This window comes from Scardinius erythrophthalmus (assembly GCF_964197995.2).
Source record: "Scardinius erythrophthalmus genome assembly, chromosome: 20".
Classification (NCBI taxonomy): Eukaryota; Metazoa; Chordata; class Actinopteri; order Cypriniformes; family Leuciscidae; genus Scardinius; species Scardinius erythrophthalmus.
Window position 1 is genome coordinate 10,311,671 of NC_138240.1, and position 20,940 is coordinate 10,332,610.

A 20,940-nucleotide genomic window follows, 5' to 3' on the forward strand; every position below is an offset into this window, starting at 1 on the left:
TCTGATTCAAATGTTTATCTGAATGCATTGTTCACACTCATGCACAAATTAAAGGCAATGCCTTATAAAACGTCGTCCTCCGAGAAAGATTACTGTTGTTGTCTCTCTGTCAGTTTGAAGGATGTAACAAAGCTTTTTCACGGCTGGAGAATCTGAAGATTCACCTGCGGAGTCACACAGGAGAGAAGCCGTACCTGTGCCAGCACCCAGGCTGTCAGAAAGCATTCAGCAACTCCAGCGACAGGGCAAAGCACCAGCGCACACACCTGGACACTGTGAGTACATGAATACATTCATTCCTACTCAACCCCGAAGTTATTCAAAACACACAAAAACAAACACCGCTCTTTACTGACACCATCCTTAATATAGAAATTAGCAGTGTTGGGAAAATACAAACTTGTAGTCATGCTACTGACTTTATTTAAATAAATTAAGTAGTTACAAGAAGTGCTACAGTTTTTAGAATCATCTTAAAGATAACTTCATTCAAATAAATCACCCTCTTAAACACTCTAGTATGTAGCATTGAAGGTCTGATTTATTCTAATACATTTCAGTCTAAATGATTCATAGCACTGAAAATTTGACTCATATTAAATCGGTTCATCCTAAAAGGTCATCACTTTTCATATACTGAGTTGGAAAGTTATTCTAATCAAAAGTTTATTTCAGTGATTAGGTCCTTTCTCATTTATAGCATTGGGAAACTCATTCATTCTAGTAAATCGGTTTGTCCTTCACTGTCCTAACTGTCATACGTGGAGTTAAATTTATTCTGGTGATTCGGTTCATCCTAAATAGTCATCTCATATTATGTGACCAGTCACATGGGTCAATTTTTTCAAATTGAGATTTATACATCATATGAAAGCTGAATAAATAGAATTTCCATTGATTTATGGTTTGTTAGGATAGGGCAATAATTGGCTGAGATACAACTATTTGAAAATCGCCTTTAAAGTTGTCCATTTATGTTTGCGATTCTGCTGCACTCACTCACAAAAATAAATGTTTTATATATTTACGGTAGAAAATTTACAAAATATTTTCATGGAAAATGATCTTTACTTAATATCCGAATGATTTTTGCCATAAAAGAAAAATCGATCATTTTGACCCATACAATGTTTTGTTGGCTATTGCTACAAATTTACATGTGCGACTTGTGACTGGTTTTGTGATCCAGGGTCACAAAACTTGTAGCAATGGATACTCTGATTCATTCTAGTGAATTGGTCCATTTGGACAAATTCATGTTAATGAACAGATTCATAAAAAATATTATTTTTAGCTAGATATTTTGGTAAATGCTGCTGTTCTTCACATTGTTTTTTCAATTGTCTTGCAGTATATAATATAGGGAGAGTTACAGTTGTTTTTTTTTTTTTTTTTTTTTTTTTAAAGGGTTGCCAGAGAAGTATTGCATAATTGGACATTTATATAGAGTTTTTAAAAAGGTATTGCTTACATAGGTGATGTGATGCTCCAAAATGTGTTAAGTGATTTTGTTATGACGTTGTAGTATTGCTAACTATTTTTCAAAAGATTATTCAGACATTTGTATTTGTTTTTGTCATTTGTATTTGAACTTATTTAGCCTCTCCTAAACTAAACTAAAGGGAGATCCATGGAGGATCTTTAAGTTCAGAGCAAAAGTCCCAACCACTTAAGTTCCCAGCCAAATGGACCTTACAAACAATCCCGTAAATGTGCTGTTTGCTGCCTTTCTTTGACCTAAATGTTAATTTTGCATGCACAAAACATACATACGGTTATGTCTCTATGGGTTGATGAGGGGAAACGCGTTATATCATACACCGTTTAACACCACGCTCCGTTTGTGATAGCAACGACACATGGCAGAGAGAGGCAAGAACGTCTTGCATCCCACTCCAACCATGTGAGGAAAAATAAAAGTCAGGGAAAGACTTGAGCTAGTCTTTTCTCACTAACTGGCAGAACCCTATCCTGTATCACATCGCAGTACAGCTCCGCACCGCGCTACCGCCACACTGCCACAGCCAATAAGACCCTCGACCCCAGATGCCCAGTGCTACACATTAACTTGCCTATGCGCCCTGTCACAGCCTTCCCACACGCCTCATATACAGTGAAAAAATCCCGCCGACTGTAATGATATTTATTCTTGACGGCCTTTTTTCTTTTTTCCATTCCTAAGCTTTCTCGTTTACTGTTTTTGGTGCGTTTAGACGGCAGGGGGATTATATGGCATTGCGCAGTGAAAACAAATAAATGCGCAGAGACGAGCTGCCCTGCGAACGGCTTGTAAAAACAGTGTTATTTAGAGAACGAGGGAAGGTAGGAAAGGAGAGCTAATAAAGGAAGCCTATCCACTTTCACTTTAATGACTGCCTCTTTTCTAGAAAAAAAGAGCAGTGTAAAATGCATGGGAGAAAATCACCTCTGCATGTTTTGGAGCGTAAGAGTGTGTTTCAGTAAAGTTTACCAGTGAGAATCATGTGTACACTGATATTTATGTGAAAACGCACGTTTCAACACTTCAACGCTGATAAAATGTGCAAAATAACATAAACCACTGTAAGTGCTTGTACAGAACCTGTATACCTACACATTTACCGAACAATCTGTATTCTTCTTTCCTCTTCCTGTGTCCTCTCAGCTGAAAGGTAGGATACTGTCTTTCCTCTTGAACTTTGACTATTTATTAACTCTCAAAATATACAGTTATTGCACTTGTGTTTGTCCATTTACACTCATAGTGTAAATATTAAGGCTGATTACAGAAATAAAATGTATGCGGTGGATTTCAAAGTCTACTTGTAAAAATGCTTAATTTTCTGATTGAATGCAATACTTTTAAATAAAGAAAGAATAATATTTTTAACCTAGAAATAGCTCAGAATATAATTTTTTTTATTCATTTTACATAATAATAGTTCCTTATTCCTAAAACCTTCTATTTATTTCCATGTTTAAATGAAAAATCATACTTTTTTGTTTTATATTTAGAAATTTATTTAAAACTAGTGACTTTACATAGACTTTCAATCTTAAAAACTGAATGTTTATTTTGGGAGTTCAAAATAGTTGCTTGTCTAAATTGTCATGTATTTTTAGCTTCCATGTCTGTTCATAAATGTTCTGCACTGTATTTAATGTCTCTTATGAACTATTATTATAGCTACTCAATTATGAATGCTGACATAATGTAATGATTAATGTCTTTGTGTCCATAGCAGTGTTTCCATGTCCTCTTTGTGGCTGACCTGCGTATAATTATGACTCTTTGACTCATTGTGCATTTCCTGTTTCAGAAACCATATGCGTGTCAGATCCCAGGCTGCACTAAACGCTACACAGACCCCAGCTCCCTCCGCAAGCATGTGAAGATCCACTCTGCCAAAGAGCAGCAGGTGCGTAGGAAGGTAAGGATAAAAACAGTTCTTTTCTTTGTTTCCTCTGTACAAAAGATCTCATCAGAACATCAGAGTAAAATGAGCTCTTTGGCTCTTACCATCGGCCTTGAGAAACTTTTCTAGTAGATATTTTTCATGGTCAATTGTGTCTTTTTCATGGCTTGGTGCAGTTGGTTCTACTTAGGATTGTCTTTTGAAAATGATTTCCCCAACAATAGATCAACTATGACCACATTTCAGCATCTACATGGTGAAGAGTGCATTCCTCATTAAAGTGGGTAATTATAAGCAGAATGGCCTCATTGTTGCACTGGTCTAAACGACAGCTGACTGATGCGTTCTTCTTGCTTGCCGTTGTAAGCGGAAACACATGTGAGCGTGTACCATTGTTAATAAGCTGTGCAGCGCTATACCCCAGTGGCCAGATGTTGTGGGCTGATGTCAAACAAACACTCCCACTCCATCTATCGCGAGCGACGCCTGTAATAGAAAGCTGCGGCAAAAGCACCAAAGCTCCTTTACGTTTGACGAATGGCTGGGAGATGTTGGGATCTCAACTGGAAGACGTGCGGTTTGCGCTCTTTCGTAATATTCGAGAACTGCAGCCCATTTGCGTGTAATTAAGACGTGTTTGTTTTATTTCTAATTTGCAAGTTTGTGAGCTTTTGTTTTGAAAATCTTAATTGCAGTGGAATTAAAATGACATAACACTTTCAAGTTGCATGTCACGGCTCATTTCGGGCTATTGTTTATTGCGAGGTATCGTCTCCAGATTCAGTCCGCTCATCTCGAATTCATGTGACCGAAGATAATTTTCCAGTTAAACATAATTCCATGCTACAATCCAAGCTTTCAAATTCAGTCTAATAGTCCTAAACACATATGACTCCCAAAACTCTACACAAATGTCACATATAACGCATGATTACTCCCAGAACTTTGATTTTTAATTGAATCAGTCTTGCATGCTAGTCTCACCAGCAAAAAAAGACCTCTCCGCCTCTCTGAAGCCGATAACGTAGCGTCCCAACCTGTACTGACGATGGAGATGGATGTGGATGTGGGGTATGTCCCTCCCCTCATCCCCTCATGTTTCCAATCAAAGGTTCCTGTTTGTGGTGAAAAACTGTTTCTCTCTAAGCTTTTCATTTCCTGCGCTGGCCGATGGGGCCTGTCAGCGATGAGTTTGTGTGTTTTTGCGTCTTTTTAATTGGAGACTTTTGTTTCACACAGGTTTTTAATGTGATTTCATTCTTTCAACATGAAGAACATCATGCTTTGATATATGTATCTCTAATCTTTTTTTAATTATCTTTTTTTTTTATCTTTTTGATTGACAGCTAAGGGCTTGCCCCCATTTAGAATCAGATGCTTTGAGTGAATGTCTGTCAATCCAGCATCTGCATGGCCCTGCCCCTTCCCAGCAATCCCACTGCCCTGCCACCTCTCAGCACTCTTTGAATGGGAAAGAAGGCCGTTCGCCAGCACTCGGGCAGGAAATCTACACAGGTAAGGCTTACTTTATCCTCTATATCTTCTAAGGGGGCCTCATGATTGGGGGCCATGATGATCATAAAGATGATTTAAAATTATTTAAATTTAGACAAAACAATTAAAAACAAACAAAAAAAAGGTTGAGATCCACTGCTCTACAGGCACTTTCGCACTTTCTTTTGATAGCAGTGTGAAGTGGGTGTGGCACAAAGAATCATGGATTATATTTGTAATTAGTGGTGCTTGATAAAACAAGCATCACTATTATTTTTGCTCATACCATGATTATTAAACTTGGGTGAAGGCTCTGTTTGTACTACGACCACAATAATAGCTCAAGTCAAGTGGCTTGTTACTATTTTTCCCTACTGAAAATCGGTAGAATTTTCAGTAGGGACCCAGAACACCCTAGCAACCATCTAGCAATGCCCTGGTAACTACCCATAACAACCCAGCAACCCCTATCATTGTGATAGTGCGTTTTAGACAGTCACCACTCATATTTTCTTCAGAATCTAGTTCTAGTTCCAAATATGTTTATATAATCCTAATCCTAATATTTTTAGAGTAATCTGAAATGTATTTAAATAATTATATGAATGATTTTAAAGATAATGTTGATTGTAATTTTATACTTGATCTTGGAGATTAACTGCTGCTTTCCAGACCTTGAGAGAAATGATTGTATATCTTGGTCTATAGCATCCATTACTGCTTGTTTTTGTAGGAGCATTTGCTGTCTAATTTATGTATCCTGGGATGTTTTGTAGAGATGGGTAGAGGACTGTTCCCTCCACCCTAGAATGTACTAAAACCCAGATGTGTTTAAGTGTACGCTCACTTGCAGAACCATTTATGTGATCCAAAACCAATAAGCTACGATTTAACAGCTCAAATGGACATGACAGAATAAAGGGGATTGTAATGTTATGAAGACCATATGCTATGATAATATTGCAAACAGCTGCAATGCACGATGTGCGTTAGATGTCAATTTTCCCATGCTACTTTCAATGTTATGCAATTCACACTAAATCGGAGCTAGAGGAGAGGACACTTACCTTAAAATACCCAGCTATAACTCATGCCTCTTTGATTTAGAGAGGGAGGTCAGAGGTGAAGGCTTTGCATGCTTTGTTTTGTGTTTGTTTTGCATTAGTTAAGCCACAGTAGTTATAGTCCTCCCTGTTAGTCATTTTTCTTGTTCTTTGGCTTGTTCTTGTCAAAATGCTGAACATACTGTGGTGCAATAGTTAGCAGAGGAGATTTCATAAAAAGGCCTGGAACACTTAAGGGATGAAAATTCTGTTAATATTTACAAACCTTTGTCAAAATGTCATGACATTTTATAGTCATTTTGATTCACAAATTGTACATACCTACAAACAAGCACAGCATACTTGGAGCTTCTTTTTTTTCTTCAAATGTCACATTTTAAATTGGTATTTGTATTAGAAAAATCGCAATAATTGTTCCCGCCCTAAATAACCAATTATTCAAACTTTATTTGAATGTTGTCACTGACACAAGGGGCTACATTTGTAAATGAAAACAGACGCTCATTTATCGCCTCATACTGGTGTATTCTAAGCCTACAGAAATACAGTCAAAACTTTATTGGCATGAACCGGGCATTTACAGTATTTACAAAATACATAGCCATAGCCTACTTTAAGTAGGCCAGAACGTTAATTAGGTAAAGAGATGTACATGAAATTAAGGGGGAAATAAAGCAAATACATAACAATGAATAAAAAAATATAACTTAAATTATAATAATATAAAAATATTAAACGTTCAGTGAATTGATTTAAAAAAAAACTGTTGGATGGGATGGATAAAAGATGGATAAAAATGTTATTATTTTATATTCTTACACATTCTTTGAACATGTATTGATAATAACAAACTTTATTTGAATGCTGTATAGGCAACATCACATGCAATATAATATAGGCTAACATAATAGTAGATCTAAAATATTGGTTAATATAGCTAATCATTTCTTAATTCCACACTATTGTCATTCTTAATTCAAAATAATGTATTAATAATATCCATTTGTGAAAATACAAGATTTCTGTGGTCATGCAGGTTTGTTTATGCATTAAACTTGTGGCCACAAGAAATAGATGAGGTTTAAAGGCTCAGGGAAGAAGGAGGTGGGAACTGTCAAACACAACGTAAAGTCCAGGCCTGGTCCTCTCTTGTCTTGCACTGTTGTCACTCCTCCTTTTATCCTCCTGGAGCTCTTCCGTGATACTCGAGACGGCTCATTAGCACTCGCTCCACCGGCCTCGCTCCCGTCCCACGGCTCTCGGCCCCGCCCGGCTTGCCACAGTGTCGTTCCCTCAATGTCATATCTCGAGGCCACGACTTCACATCGTGTGGCTGAACATGAACTGAACTGAACATGTCCCTTCCCGGTCATTGTACATGAGAGTAAATGGTGACAAAAAAAAAAAGAATATGTGTGAACTATTCCTTTAAGAGCAGCGATTCAGTCAAGAGGAATGTAGAACAGACCCTAAATGTATGTGTGAGGGTAATTTGAAGGACAATTGCAGAACTCCCCATCTCTCAAGCATCCTTGTACAAAACACACTTTGCACTGCAACAGCTTAAATCACCCCCAACGTGTGCCAGGGGAAAATAGACGTCCTGGCTTACACCGCCTCTCATTCGCTCAGTTCAAAGGAGATAAGTTGTTGCTTCAATGTGCAAATGTCTTTAGCCTGAAGGACCTGTTATGTTACTGTGGCTGTTTGTTCTTGTTTAGAGCAGAAGTTGTGGTTGGGTCTGGCCAAGATGCCTGCATTTAATGTTCCTGATGTTTCTGCCTCTGCCTATGCTTTGTTCCGGGGCCAGTAGAAAAAGCAAAGCAAAGCAGAGAGCGGGTACCTCTGTCATTTTGTAATTTGCACGTATAAAGTGCGATCTAGTACTGTGCGTTTGTGTAGGTTTGCATCTGGCTGTTACATACAATTTTGTGCATTCTCTGTGGCATACAGTATGCTTTGCATGACTTAATTATATTGTGATAAAATAATATATATATACATTTTATACCATACTATATATTTTATGTATTTTTGTGTTTCATATGTATATTTTTTTACTACAAATTATATCACACGAATACATATATATTGATATATTGAATATAATATATTCTTGAAATATATATATATATTATCTAGAAATTCCCGATTACTCTCAGCCATTAGAATCTGATTCTGCCTCCTGGTGGACTCCCCCTCCCATCTCTCCAGCAGATAACAACTAAAGCAATCATGGCCATTACTTGTTGAATGCTTCCCAGTCTGGTAGCAGATGTTAGGGCTAAAGGGGAAAGCATTTAAGGACTTTGATTGATGATTTCGGGTAATGAATCAAGTTTGTAACCAGTTCAGAAAACTGTCAGATAGGCCCCGCTTCCACTGTAAAGCAGTTGGAGAGGAACACAAAGAGAAGGGGTGCTAGGACGAGCCGCTGAGGACTGTCAGTGCACAGAGGGCTTCTGGGAAAACAATTACTGGGCAAATCCAGAGGAACACATTAACAGCCGGAGCAACCGGGAAAAGTGTCCGCCTGTCAGTCTCTCAGGCTGCACAAGAAGCCCGGGGACGGAAGAAGCCCCTTTACAGAACGAGCAACTATCATTTTCATCTGGCCTGGTTTGCATACAGTAGTATAATCTATGGTGGGATGACATTTGGACCAGTTGGATATCTGATCTATGTCTGTTATTTCCATTATAAACTGTGGATGGAGTTGATGTATCTTCTGTTTTTTTTTTTTGCTTCAAGGTTCTGTGTCCTTGGCTGAAGATCCAGCCCAACTGTTCCATTCATTTCAATGCAAGTAGTTTATAGTAGATCTGTCTCTACTTATTATTTCTGCTGTTCCATTAAAATTTATCCGATCTGTCAAAGATATGTTCAAAATAGCAATAGTCAATCAAATCCATTCCGCACGGCAACATAAATTATGTATCGTAAATTGCTAACAGCACAGAACATTTAAATTCATCCAAAGGGCCTTGGTGAGTTTTGTGTTGTCATAACAAGCGCTTGTTGCCATTAAGGGCTGTTTTGTGGAGATTTAATTTGGTCAATGTGCCGTTCTTGAGGGCTCCTTGAGGTTTATCAGGCATGTTTTGCACATTAGTTTTGTTTGTCTTCCAGGCCTGTACGCCGGCTCCAGCACGACGCACAATGGAGCCCCACTTGAGTTGCTCTCTTCTGGACCTGACCTGCCCCCCAGGCAGCCCCGCCTGGACCGCGACATTGGCAGCCCCCACCATCTCTCCCCGCTGTCTGGCCTCGAGAACACCCGAGAAGGGTGAGTACCTATCCCACCGAGCATCATGTTTACTCCCAATTGCTCTGACATACACGTGGGTTGGATGAGATCAATGAAGATGATGTCAGATTGGATAACGGTTGTCATCACAGTTACGGATATCACTGTAGTTATTGTTAAAGTGGTTCTGTTCCAGTTAGTAAGCAGTGACAAAAAGGCTGTTCTGAACTCTTTTGAGTTCTAAGTCAGCATTGCGTGGATCATTTTAGGAAAATGCAATCCCACAATGCATTGCAATATGCTCTGTGAGCAATCCATACAAGATGTCTGACAAGTGAGAAAAATATGTTGATTATACTTTAATATAATTAAAAATTACTGTATAATGATTCACTCAGTAATCACTTATTTCATTCCTGAATGAATCAGTGTTTTTGAATGTATGATTCGTTGACTTACTCAGAAAGACAGTTACTTCTTTGCCATAAAAAGATATAGTACAGATACTAAGTAGTGTGCTATTATGTTGAATCCAGCCTCTGATTTTGGTTGAGTGTATAATTCATTGATTAACTTTTAAAGACAGTTACTTGTTTTGATCTGGAATGAATCAGTGGTTTTAAACAAATCATTGAGTAAATGATTAGTTGACTCACTCATAAAGATTGTCACTTGTCTAATTCCTGAATGAATCAGTGTTTTGAATGAATCATTTGAGTTTAATAATTGAATCACTCAAAAAGACAGGGTCACTTGTTTCTGTCTGGAATGAATCAGTGGCCGAATTCAGAATAGAATACTAGCTTACTATTACTATTCTTGGCATCTAAAGATAAAGCACAAATAGTAAGTAGCATGCTAGTATGTTATTGCGAATTCAGCCACTGTTTTTGATTAATTCCTGAATGTATCATTGTTTTCGAATGAATCATTGAGTGATTAATTGACATACTCACTTGTGTTGTTCCTGAATAAATGCTCAATTTTCCTATTTATACTATACCCTAAAAGTATGTACTCTTTTCCTGAAGAAAAAGTATTGCGCTATGGCAACGCCAATGTTGTGGGTTCGATACCCAGGCAGAACAAAAACATTTATACTTGGTTTTCTGGTCGAAAAAAAAGATTGATAGTGTTTTTGAATAAATCTGTTTAGTTGATTCATTGACTGTTGTTTACAAACTCACTCAAAGACTCATTTGTCGCCACTGGTGTTAACCTGCAGAAAGAGTCTCTGAAAAATCTTCACCAATAATACACAGACTGACCGTTTGTCTGAAAACTACAAAAAAAGCACCTTCCTTGATGTCATCTTATTGCTTTGGAATAGCTAGTCACATCCGGGGTCTTGTGAATATTGCAATGCAGTTAGGTTTTTCTCATAACAGGAGATTTTCTTTGGTAATCTGTGCCGTTTAATGTTTTTTTTACTGTGTGTAAGAACTATATTGATTTAGGGGCCTGGATTTATTTACTATCCAAAGCACCACCGGCAGATTTTTCCCTTGTCCATACGGAACGTTTGTTTTCATTGTAACACTCTCCCAAAGCACACACCCTACGACGAATTTAATGCTCGTCCCTTGCTCTGACTTCAGTGTGTATTTATCCAGCAAATCCAGGTTGAACCAATGTCACCTTAACACAACATAAACCAGTTTGGAGGTGTCAGTGTTGTGTAAGTAAAGCAGGACCGTGTTCCCAAAAAAGATTTCCAAACACACCTCTGTTTCTCTCTGTCTTCAAGCTGTGATTAGTTTTCTGGAAAGCTCAGAGAAGGAATACAATGAGGTCTAATATGTCCCCAACAGGACTGAGGCATGTTTCCCATTAAAAAACCCTGATTTCCCCCTGGACCAGCAAAGTAGAACTGCAAATCCAATGTGTCATCAAGACGCACTGTGTGTATAGCGACAAACAGAAATGCTGGAAATGAGATAGAGAAAAGGAGAGAAAATACATCTGTTCTTTTTAAGCACCAGATTTAAATTAGATTTTTCTGTTCTTTATCATAGTTAAATGAAAGCAAAAGTGCAGTGTTAAAGGGTTAGTTCACCCAAAAATGAAAATTCTGTCAGTAATTACTCACCCTCATGTTGTTCCAACCCCGTAAGACTTTCGTTCATCTTCGGAACACAAATTAAGATATTTTTGATGAAATCTGAGAGCTGGCTCACTCCTTCATAGGCTTCTATGTAATTTAATCTGCCGGCCCAGAAAAGTTAGTAAAGACATTGTTAAAATAGTCCAAGTGACTACAGTGGTTTAATCTTAAGTTTATCAAGCAATGATCATACTTTTTGTGAAAAAAAAAAAAAAAAAACGACTTTATTCAACTATTGTGTGTGGGCCTCTGATACCCCTTTTCCACCAAGGCAGTGCTGGTGCTGGTTCGCGAACCAGTTCTTTGTGTTTCGACAGCCAAAGAACCGGTTCTCGGCCAGGAAAATTGGTTCCAAAGCGGCACCAACTCTTTGCTGGACTAGAACCGTTCTTTTACCACGTCATGCTTACGTCGGGGGCTGGGGGCGGGGTTATTGTCAAACTTCTTCTCGAACGTAACCTCCGTCTATAGTAATCCAGACGAGCAGCACAAATGTGTTCTAAACGTCTTCTTCTGACCCCAATATAGGATCGCAATGCCAGGAGAAACATTTGCAGAAAGACGATGTACTCCGCCATTGTAATTGTTATGCTTGAAGTTGGCGCAAGCGTTTCTAGGAAAGCTAAGACGTAGCCTATGGCAACGTACACAGTGACGTAACAACGTCATTCGCTGGGCTCTCTAGTCAGTGGAAAAGCAAACAGGTTCTGAGAAGGTTCGCAAGTTGAACCGACTTTGAACCAGCACCAGTTCCGAACCAGTTCTTTTTTGGTGGAAAAGGGGTATGAGTGAGTTCACGTAGTGAGCCTACGTTCTGACGTACAACCCAGTAGCACTGCGCTGTTACACTACGTGAACTCACTCAGAGGCCCACACAGAAGAAAATAATGTCATATAATTCAATATCAGTTTAGTATAATATAATATGTATATGAATAATATATTATGAATAATTTGTGTTCCGAAGATGAATGAAAGTCTTACGGGGTTGGAACAACATGAGGGTGAGTATTTACTGACAGAATTTTCATTTTTGGGTGAACTAACCCTTTAAGTAAATGAACTAATTTCACCCACATCCGAGAATAGAAACTTAATCAAGAACTTGTAAACAGCATGACTCTATTGAAATGACAATGAGCTGTTTTCCTTCTGTTCTTTTTCTCTTCCTGTTTGCTCAACTGGTAGAGCATTGCGCTAACAACACCAAGGTTGTGTGTTCTATACCCAGGCAAAACAAAAACATGTATACTTTGATTCAATTTTCCGGCAAAAAAAAGACTAACACACTTTAACAGTTCATTCAAAGTGACGTTTTTGTTAGTATAAGCCCATTAGATACATCAATTTCTAGCAAAAATACTCGAGCGCCCATGAAATGTGCCCAGGCAGCATTGAGTTGTCATGTTGTCCCTCTGGAAGGTGATCTGTTTTTCCAGGTCGCAGAAAGAACCAAAAAAAAAAGCTCAAGAAAATTAGCGAGCCGTTTTAAACCTCCACAAACAATTACTGCTACTTGGAGAGGAATGAGAGCTGAACGAAACCGGCTCAGGGGATACTCATGTAACACTATACGCTATTGCACTGAAGATCACGATGACATATTCAAGGCTCTGCCTTTCACTGACGCTGAAGGTCAAAGTCTGTGAAAACGTAAGATTATACACAAAGCATGCGATGAAGGTGGACGTGAACTTTTTTTGGAAGTAATGAGTATATGTGGAACTTGAAACATAAAAGTATTTTATCCACCTAGTAAGTCAAGTGTCAGCTGTAATAAAAGAGCTTCCTCATGCAGTCGCGCTGACAACGTAGCATTAAGAAAATGGCCGTCGTCTTGTTTGCGGAAGTCATTAGAGTTGGGGTTCCTGATCAAAAATGTGTACGCACATATAGCACGCTTTATGCCGTCCATCCAACGCAACATCTTTGCCAGGACCTACAACTAACCAGGTATGAAACGTCTACTTACATTTGAAGATGGAGCATTTTGATTTACGTTTAAAGCCTAGAGTATACACTCGGCTTCCAAAGTCAACAGCAGCTGCCGCACTTGTTTTTCCCAAATGGTTTAGCAGGACGTTAAACATTTTGACAAAATTATCTAACTTGCTTGATTCCACTGCTGCAGCCTCTGACCTCATTGCTAAATGTGTTTACCCTGGCTGAAATGGCCCATTTAGACTCCTTTTACTTCGCAAATACTAGTGTCATTTTCTGAAGCTAATATTAAAAAATATGCCAGTGAAAATACATCTAGCGGTCTCCGTTGTGTGGAGTTTGAGATGCAGGGAGGCAGAAGTGTTCGTAGCTGTGGAACGTGTTCACCAGCCTGGAGGGCTTAATGGGTGGCATCGGCACCTCAACATGTTTTGTAGGTGACAGTTTTACAGTAAAATTACAAATAGCTGATCCTGGTGTTCCTTAATGGTAATTAGAAACAGGTTTGTATTAATGAGAGGATATAAAAAGAAATCCATATTTTTTTATGGGAGTAAGCTTTGGGGTTGGTAAGATTTTTAAAGTTTTTATAAGAAGTATTTTATGCTGACCAAAGCTGCTTTCATTTCTGTCAAAAAATACAGTAGCCTACATACTGTGAAATGGTATTACAATTTAAAAGAAATGTTTTCTATTTTAGAATATAATTTATTCCTGTGATGGCAAAGCTGAATTTTCAGCATCATTACTCCAGTCTTCAGAGTCACATGATCCTTCAGAAATCATTCTAATATGCTGATTTGGTGCTCAAGAAATATTTCTTCCCATTTTCAATCTTCAGTGCTGCTTAATTTTTTTAAAAGATTTTTTTTTTAAATTTGGAAACCTTGATACACTACCATTCAAAAGTTTAGAGTAAGTAGATTAAAAAAAGAAGAAATTAACTATTTTATTCAGCAAGGACACATTAAATTTATCAAAGTGACAGTAAAGACATTTATATGACAATATAATAAATAAATAATAAATTTGTCTTTTGAACTTTCTATTCAAAGAATCCTTTTTAATTTTAGTTTTACTTATTAAAATATCAAGCTGCAAAAACTTTTTTAACATAATAAGATCCATTACTAATAATTGAGCACCAAATCACAATAATAAATTATATTTTAAAATTGTAAAGTGTATTTTTTAAGTGTATTTTTGATCAAATAAATATTAATCAGTAGTATATACATATACACTCACCTAAAGGATTATTAGGAACACCTGTTCAATTTCTCATTAATGCAATTATCTAATCAACCAATCACATGGCAGTTGCTTCAATGCATTTAGGGGTGTGGTCCTGGTCAAGACAATCTCCTGAACTCCAAACTGAATGTCAGAATGGGAAAGAAAGGTGATTTAAGCAATTTTGAGCGTGGCATGGTTGTTGGTGCCAGACGGGCCGGTCTGAGTATTTCACAATCTGCTCAGTTACTGGGATTTTCACGCACAACCATTTCTAGGGTTTACAAAGAATGGTGTGAAAAGGGAAAAACATCCAGTATGCGGCAGTCCTGTGGGCGAAAATGCCTTGTTGATGCTAGAGGTCAGAGGAGAATGGGCCGACTGATTCAAGCTGATAGAAGAGCAACTTTGACTGAAATAACCACTCGTTACAACCGAGGTATGCAGCAAAGCATTTGTGAAGCCACAACACGCACAACCTTGAGGCGGATGGGCTACAACAGTAGAAGACCCCACCGGGTACCACTCATCTCCACTACAAATAGGAAAAAGAGGCTACAATTTGCACGAGCTCACCAAAATTGGACAGTTGAAGACTGGAAAAATGTTGTCTGGTCTGATGAGTCTCGATTTCTGTTGAGACATTCAGATGGTAGAGTCAGAATTTGGCGTAAACAGAATGAGAACATGGATCCATCATGCCTTGTTACCACTGTGCAGGCTGGTGGTGGTGGTGTAATGGTGTGGGGGATGTTTTCTTGACACACTTTAGGCCCCTTAGTGCCAATTGGGCATCGTTTAAATGCCACGGCCTACCTGAGCATTGTTTCTGACCATGTCCATCCCTTTATGACCACCATGTACCCATCCTCTTATGGCTACTTCCAGCAGGATAATGCACCATGTCACAAAGCTCGAATCATTTCAAATTGTTTTTTTGAACATGACAATGAGTTCACTGTACTAAAATGGCCCCCACAGTCACCAGATCTCAACCCAATAGAGCATCTTTGGGATGTGGTGGAACGAGAGCTTCGTGCCCTGGATGTGCATCCCACAAATCTCCATCAACTGCAAGATGCTATACTATCAATATGGGCCAACATTTCTAAAGAATGCGTTCAGCACCTTGTTGAATCAATGCCACGTAGAATTAAGGCGGTTCTGAAGACGAAAGGGGGTCAAACACAGTATTAGTATGATGTTCCTAATAATCCTTTAGGTGAGTGTATGTTGCACTTAGTCTCATAAAATATAGTCATAAAAACTGTAATTCCTTGAAGTTGAGTCCATTTCTGTAGTTTTCAGTATCACCCCCTGATCTAAACAGTAGCTACACTGACACATTGTATCTTAAGCTAATTTCCCCGCCCGACTGCATATTGAGTGTTTGAGCAGTTTAGCTTTTGAGTGTTTAGAAACAAGCTAGAGGCTCGGATCAGTAAGGGCCTGATCTCTCACGAGTGGCTTTAGTTTGCTAACCAGAACCAGAAAGGTTCCCACCGACCCGTGCCAAGCCAGCGGCTAGTTCGTTCTTCAATCAGAAGAGCTTACTGCGAGGCAACTGGGATATCCATGCTCGCTCATACACGCCGTCTCCCAGCGGAGCACAACCTGACAGGTGAGACAAGACAAACTGGGAACAGAGCACTCATCTTCATGAATCTTCATTCAAAAGGGATGTGAGGGAAAAAACTCCCATCTTTATCTATTTTGTCTCCAGCCGACTCCAGGAGGATTTGTGTCTGTTTGAGCATAAGGATTGCCTCACCTCTGAAACCAGCACCTCTGTTGCACGATTTGTAAGGTCTTTGACCCCTCTAACAGGGATTAAACTGGAACGTGACACTATGGGTTTGCAATAGAGTCAACGACAGAGCTTTTCATGAAACGCTATCCATGTATTTAATAACAGTATTATTCCATCATCCAAAACGTAACTTTTCAGTGTGTGTAGGCAGTGTAAACTTAACTTCAAACCCCCAATGCATGGTTTGTTCACTTCAATCTGTGATTTTTATGTGTGCGTGTGGTCAAAGTTGCTGTGTCCCACTTGGACCGCTTTTCTTTGATCTTTTGGTGGTTACTTTCGGAGCCAGACGTAAAAGTAACTGTGTGTTCTTTAACATGGAGCACGTCCAGTGAATCATATTCAGAAGAGTCACGTTCACTCAGTGGTGTCTACTCTGCTGTGCTGAGTAAGGACTTACTCATGTCAGTTGAGTGAAGCTCTGGGATATTCACATAAGTTCCCATAGAGTCACATTCACTGAATCACAGTCAGCATTAAACACTTTGCTGTTATTACTCAATCTTCTACTTTGAAGAAATACCATTTGTAAACACTTTGTTCACAAGCAAACTATTAAGGGTTTGGTCATTATTCTTTGAAGTCCCTGTGAAGTCGACTTTTTCTAGCTAGTGGAAACCAGTTTCCTACAGTATAACCCATCACTCTTAACTCAAAACACATAATGCCTAAAAATCTCCAGTAAAAACAATTTACCATTACACAATTCCCCATCGTGCATCTTGCTGATTCTGAGTGTTGTGAATGTGGTCATACTGTAATTTGTTTATTGATTTTAATTTTATTTAATGTTAAACCTCAATTGCATGGAAAGTGGCATGTTTGTGCTGAAAATTATAATTATTTAAAGGCCCACTAAAGTGCCTTGAAATGCACAGCATTATTCAATGTGTTGACATAATTTCCACTGAAACCTGAAGACAGGGCGGGACATATCGAACAGCTCCTCCCCTTTTTAAAAAAAGCCAATAGCGTTTCCTTTATATCACAGCTCGGCCAGAGCCGTTGATCTCGGTAAAGCCACAGTTTCCTCCTAATCTCTAACGGTTTCTCATCCTAATCTCCTCCATATCGCTTTAAAATATAGAATTCTGTGTAGAATTCAAATAGGTCCGATATGTTTTGTGGTCTGCACCGACTCGCGCATATGTTCCATTCTGTGCTATCATGTCTCAGGACCGGAGCAGACTGTGTGCGCACTGCGGCGGTTCGTGTGACACTAACACAAAACCAGACTTCATTCGCCCCAATGGAAAGCATATTTACACTGTCTGAATCGTTCCATATCCCCTATATATTGCACTGTGTGCCATTCACCATGTAGAAAATAGTAAATATCTGAACAAGTGACCGATTTTAACCGCAGCTTCAGCATCTATTTATAATGTAGGGGGCACTTTAGATTCTAGAGAGCATTTGATTGGACAGAAAATCGGATGAGAAGCTGAAGTGCAGCGTGATGTCATCAAAATCATTGATCCATATTGGCAGAAGTGAGAGACTGTAAGTTTTGAATGCTCCTAAATGCGAATTTTGTCATTGTTTTGGAGCACACTAGCTTAACATATTCATACTAAAAGCCAAAAACTCACATTTCGATTACATGGGGACTTTAAATATGCCTTTAGCATACCACTAAACCACTGCATAAAACGGATTGAATTTTATTGCAAGTAGTTGGTAATAAGACTTTTTTTTTTTTTTTGCAATACAAACTGTGTGCTAGAAGTAGCCTAATATTGTGAAATAATATTACAATTTAAAATCACTGTTTTTAGATTAATCTAATTTAAAATATAAGTTGTTCCTGTGATGGCAACGCCGAATTTTCAGCATCATTACTCCAGTCTTCAGTGTCACATGATCCTTCAGAAATCATTCTAATATTCAGATTTTTTCCAGGATTCTTTGATGAAAGTTCAAAAGAACAGCATCTAATTGAAATAGAACTCTTTTATAACAATGTAAAAGTCTTCCAGCATCAATCCTCCACCTCAATTGGACTTTTATTTCCTTATTTAGATATAGGGAGGTTTTAAGTGTTATACTTGAGCAAGCCAAATGCTTTTATATCACTTTGGTGAACATGAACTTTTGGATGATCCATAGGTCAGCGGCCATATAAAGCTCTTATGACGTGAGAGACAGGCGGTATAGTCAAAAAACGAGTCTGCAAAGGTGAAAGCAGATGATCAGTGAAGGTAAATACCGAAGGGAGATATTAATCCTGCATATGAAAGATTCCCCTCATTCCTGGAGCCTTAGCGAGCTGCAGCTGGCAGTGATTATAGCATGATTCACTTTAGCTGCACATAGAGGCTGCTTGTAAAAATATGAACAGTATAACTGTTTCCTGAGCTTGTGCTGACAGCAGCTCCCAGGGGAACGCTGCCGCCGTGCTCTCGCAGAAACACATGCGCCTCACGTCACGTCAGCGACTATCGGAACCGCTTTCCTGCATACAAACACAAGCTAGCCCGCTAACGCTAATTCCTTTGCTGCATGCCTTGTGAAACATGTTAGTGCACTAGACTTTGAGGCTGTGCGAGGAGAGCCCTGTGACTCATGGGGGTTACATCCGAGCACAGTTAAAACAATTTGTGGATTATTAATTTTTTTTAATGCATTTATGATGAAACCAAGTCCTTGGAATGTGAATTTGGCTAACAGTGAAAAAAGACATAATGGTCTAACAGATGTAACAGCCAAGGAAGTCCTTATCAGATTCTGGGCAAATGAACAATGGGAAACATCACTCCCACATGAGGCCTGGAGCATAAATAAAAAACAATTATCATGTCATTGGAGTCCAAATTCTACATTAGCGCTTTGCTAGGTCTTAAATCTGTGGATACAAAAAGACAATTTAAATGCTATTTATTATGTGTATGTTTAAATGCACATGCCTTAAAGGTGCACTCATAACGAAAGGCCTGTGCCTTTTCTTTCAAAATAGCCACTACGCTTTAGTTAACGTCAAAGCAATTAACATAATTTGCTGCTTTCTTGTCAGTTGCACATGATATTAAGGGGAGGGACATTCTCGTTATAGAGAGCAATTAATTGGACAAAAATTGGTGTAGTCATCAGGTTCATTTTCCTTGATAAGAAAGACCGTAAATATTAATGTGTACAATACTGATCAAAGTTTGGGGTTGGTGAGATTTGTTTAATGTTTTTGTAAGAAGTTTCGGTTACACATTATTTTAAGGTGTCATTGTTACACTGTAATTAAATATTTAAGTACTGAGTAATATTAATTAACAACATGTACTTATAGGGTTAGGGTAGGATTAGGGTTTGGTTGAGGGTTAGTTGTGTGTAATTATGCATAATTTACTGTTACAACTATGGTAAGTAACATAAGTAACATACGAGGACACTGTAAAATAAAATGTTATCAAAGTATAACCCATTAATATTGTGAAATATTATAACAATTACAAATAACTGTTTTCTATTTTAATACATTTTAAAAATGTATTTACTCCTGTGATGCAAAGCTGAATTTTCAGCATCATTACTCCAGTCTTCAGTGTCACACGATCCTTCAGAAATAATTCTAATTTGCTGATTTGGTGCTCAAGAAAGATTTATTATTACCATAAATGTTGAGAACAGTTTTGCTGCTTAATATTTTTGTGGTTACTGTAATAAATATTTTTCAGAATTCTTTGTTCAAAAGAACAGCATTTATTCACAATTGTTTTTCACAGTGTAAATGTCTTTACAGTCACTTTTGATACATTTATTGTGTAATTGGTGAATAAAAGTATACATTTCTTTAAAATAAATTCTTATGACCCCAGACTTTTGAATAGTAGTCTAAAAGTGAATTTTATCAGATCAGGAGTAGACTAGCATATATACCTTTATTTATTCCATAAGTAAAAAAAAAAAAAAAAAGTAACAAAAGTGAACATATTTATAAATACTGATCTCATATATCATTAGCGAGACCTAACAGGCAGTAAAGTGCATTCATTTTTTTATTTCCTCTGTTCCTCAATGTCTTACATTACAGCTGTATATGTCCTCATAATATCTCTCTATAACTGTATCATGATGAGCATCTGTTAGTCATACTTCTGTTTAAACGGGCAATTCTTTGAGTTTGTTTTTGTTCTCTGTTCATTTCTGAAATTCAGAATATGACTCTTTGATGTGTGCACTAAAGGCAGAGGGCCTTGACTTAGGGGGGCAGGAACAACTTCACAGGGCCATTGGTTGGCACTTCGTGTCTTGCTGAAACTCAGTTTTGCATATTTGAAGACTTGCTTGTGACAGCTGCATCTAATGGCACTAACAAAGCCTTTATTTGTTCCATTGTGTGCAAGCATGAGCAAGCTATCATAGCTTCCCCAGAGCCATCACAGTGTACAGTAAGTCAGGGGCATGTTATGGAGAAGTGGCATCTGGAGTAAAGAACAGGCTTGTACTCAATCAAAACCAGGCTCATGACTTTCCATTATAACAAGAATTGGAATAGGATGAAGCATGTTAGAGTAAATAAAAAATAAATGAATAAAATAAATAAATAATGTTTTACTTAAGGCTATGTGACTCTTTCTAAAGTAATACTTTCAGATCTTTCGCATGGTTAAAGGTAAGATGGGGTGAGTTCCTTTTAATAACATTCAGAAGACTCTTGT

General features: G+C 38.1%; 1 protein-coding gene across 2 annotated transcripts in view; it reads left to right on the forward strand.

The window, feature by feature from the left end:
* glis1b (GLIS family zinc finger 1b) overlaps positions 1-20,940 on the forward strand; it is a 79,344-nt gene that overhangs the window by 53,088 nt on the left and 5,316 nt on the right. For both annotated transcript variants that reach the window (XM_081349728.1, XM_081349729.1), the window contains exons 5-8: positions 114-275; positions 3,300-3,410; positions 4,742-4,910; positions 9,083-9,239. In XM_081349728.1, the coding sequence (XP_081205854.1) occupies positions 114-275; positions 3,300-3,410; positions 4,742-4,910; positions 9,083-9,239 (599 nt within the window). The remainder of the gene's footprint in view (positions 1-113; positions 276-3,299; positions 3,411-4,741; positions 4,911-9,082; positions 9,240-20,940) is intronic.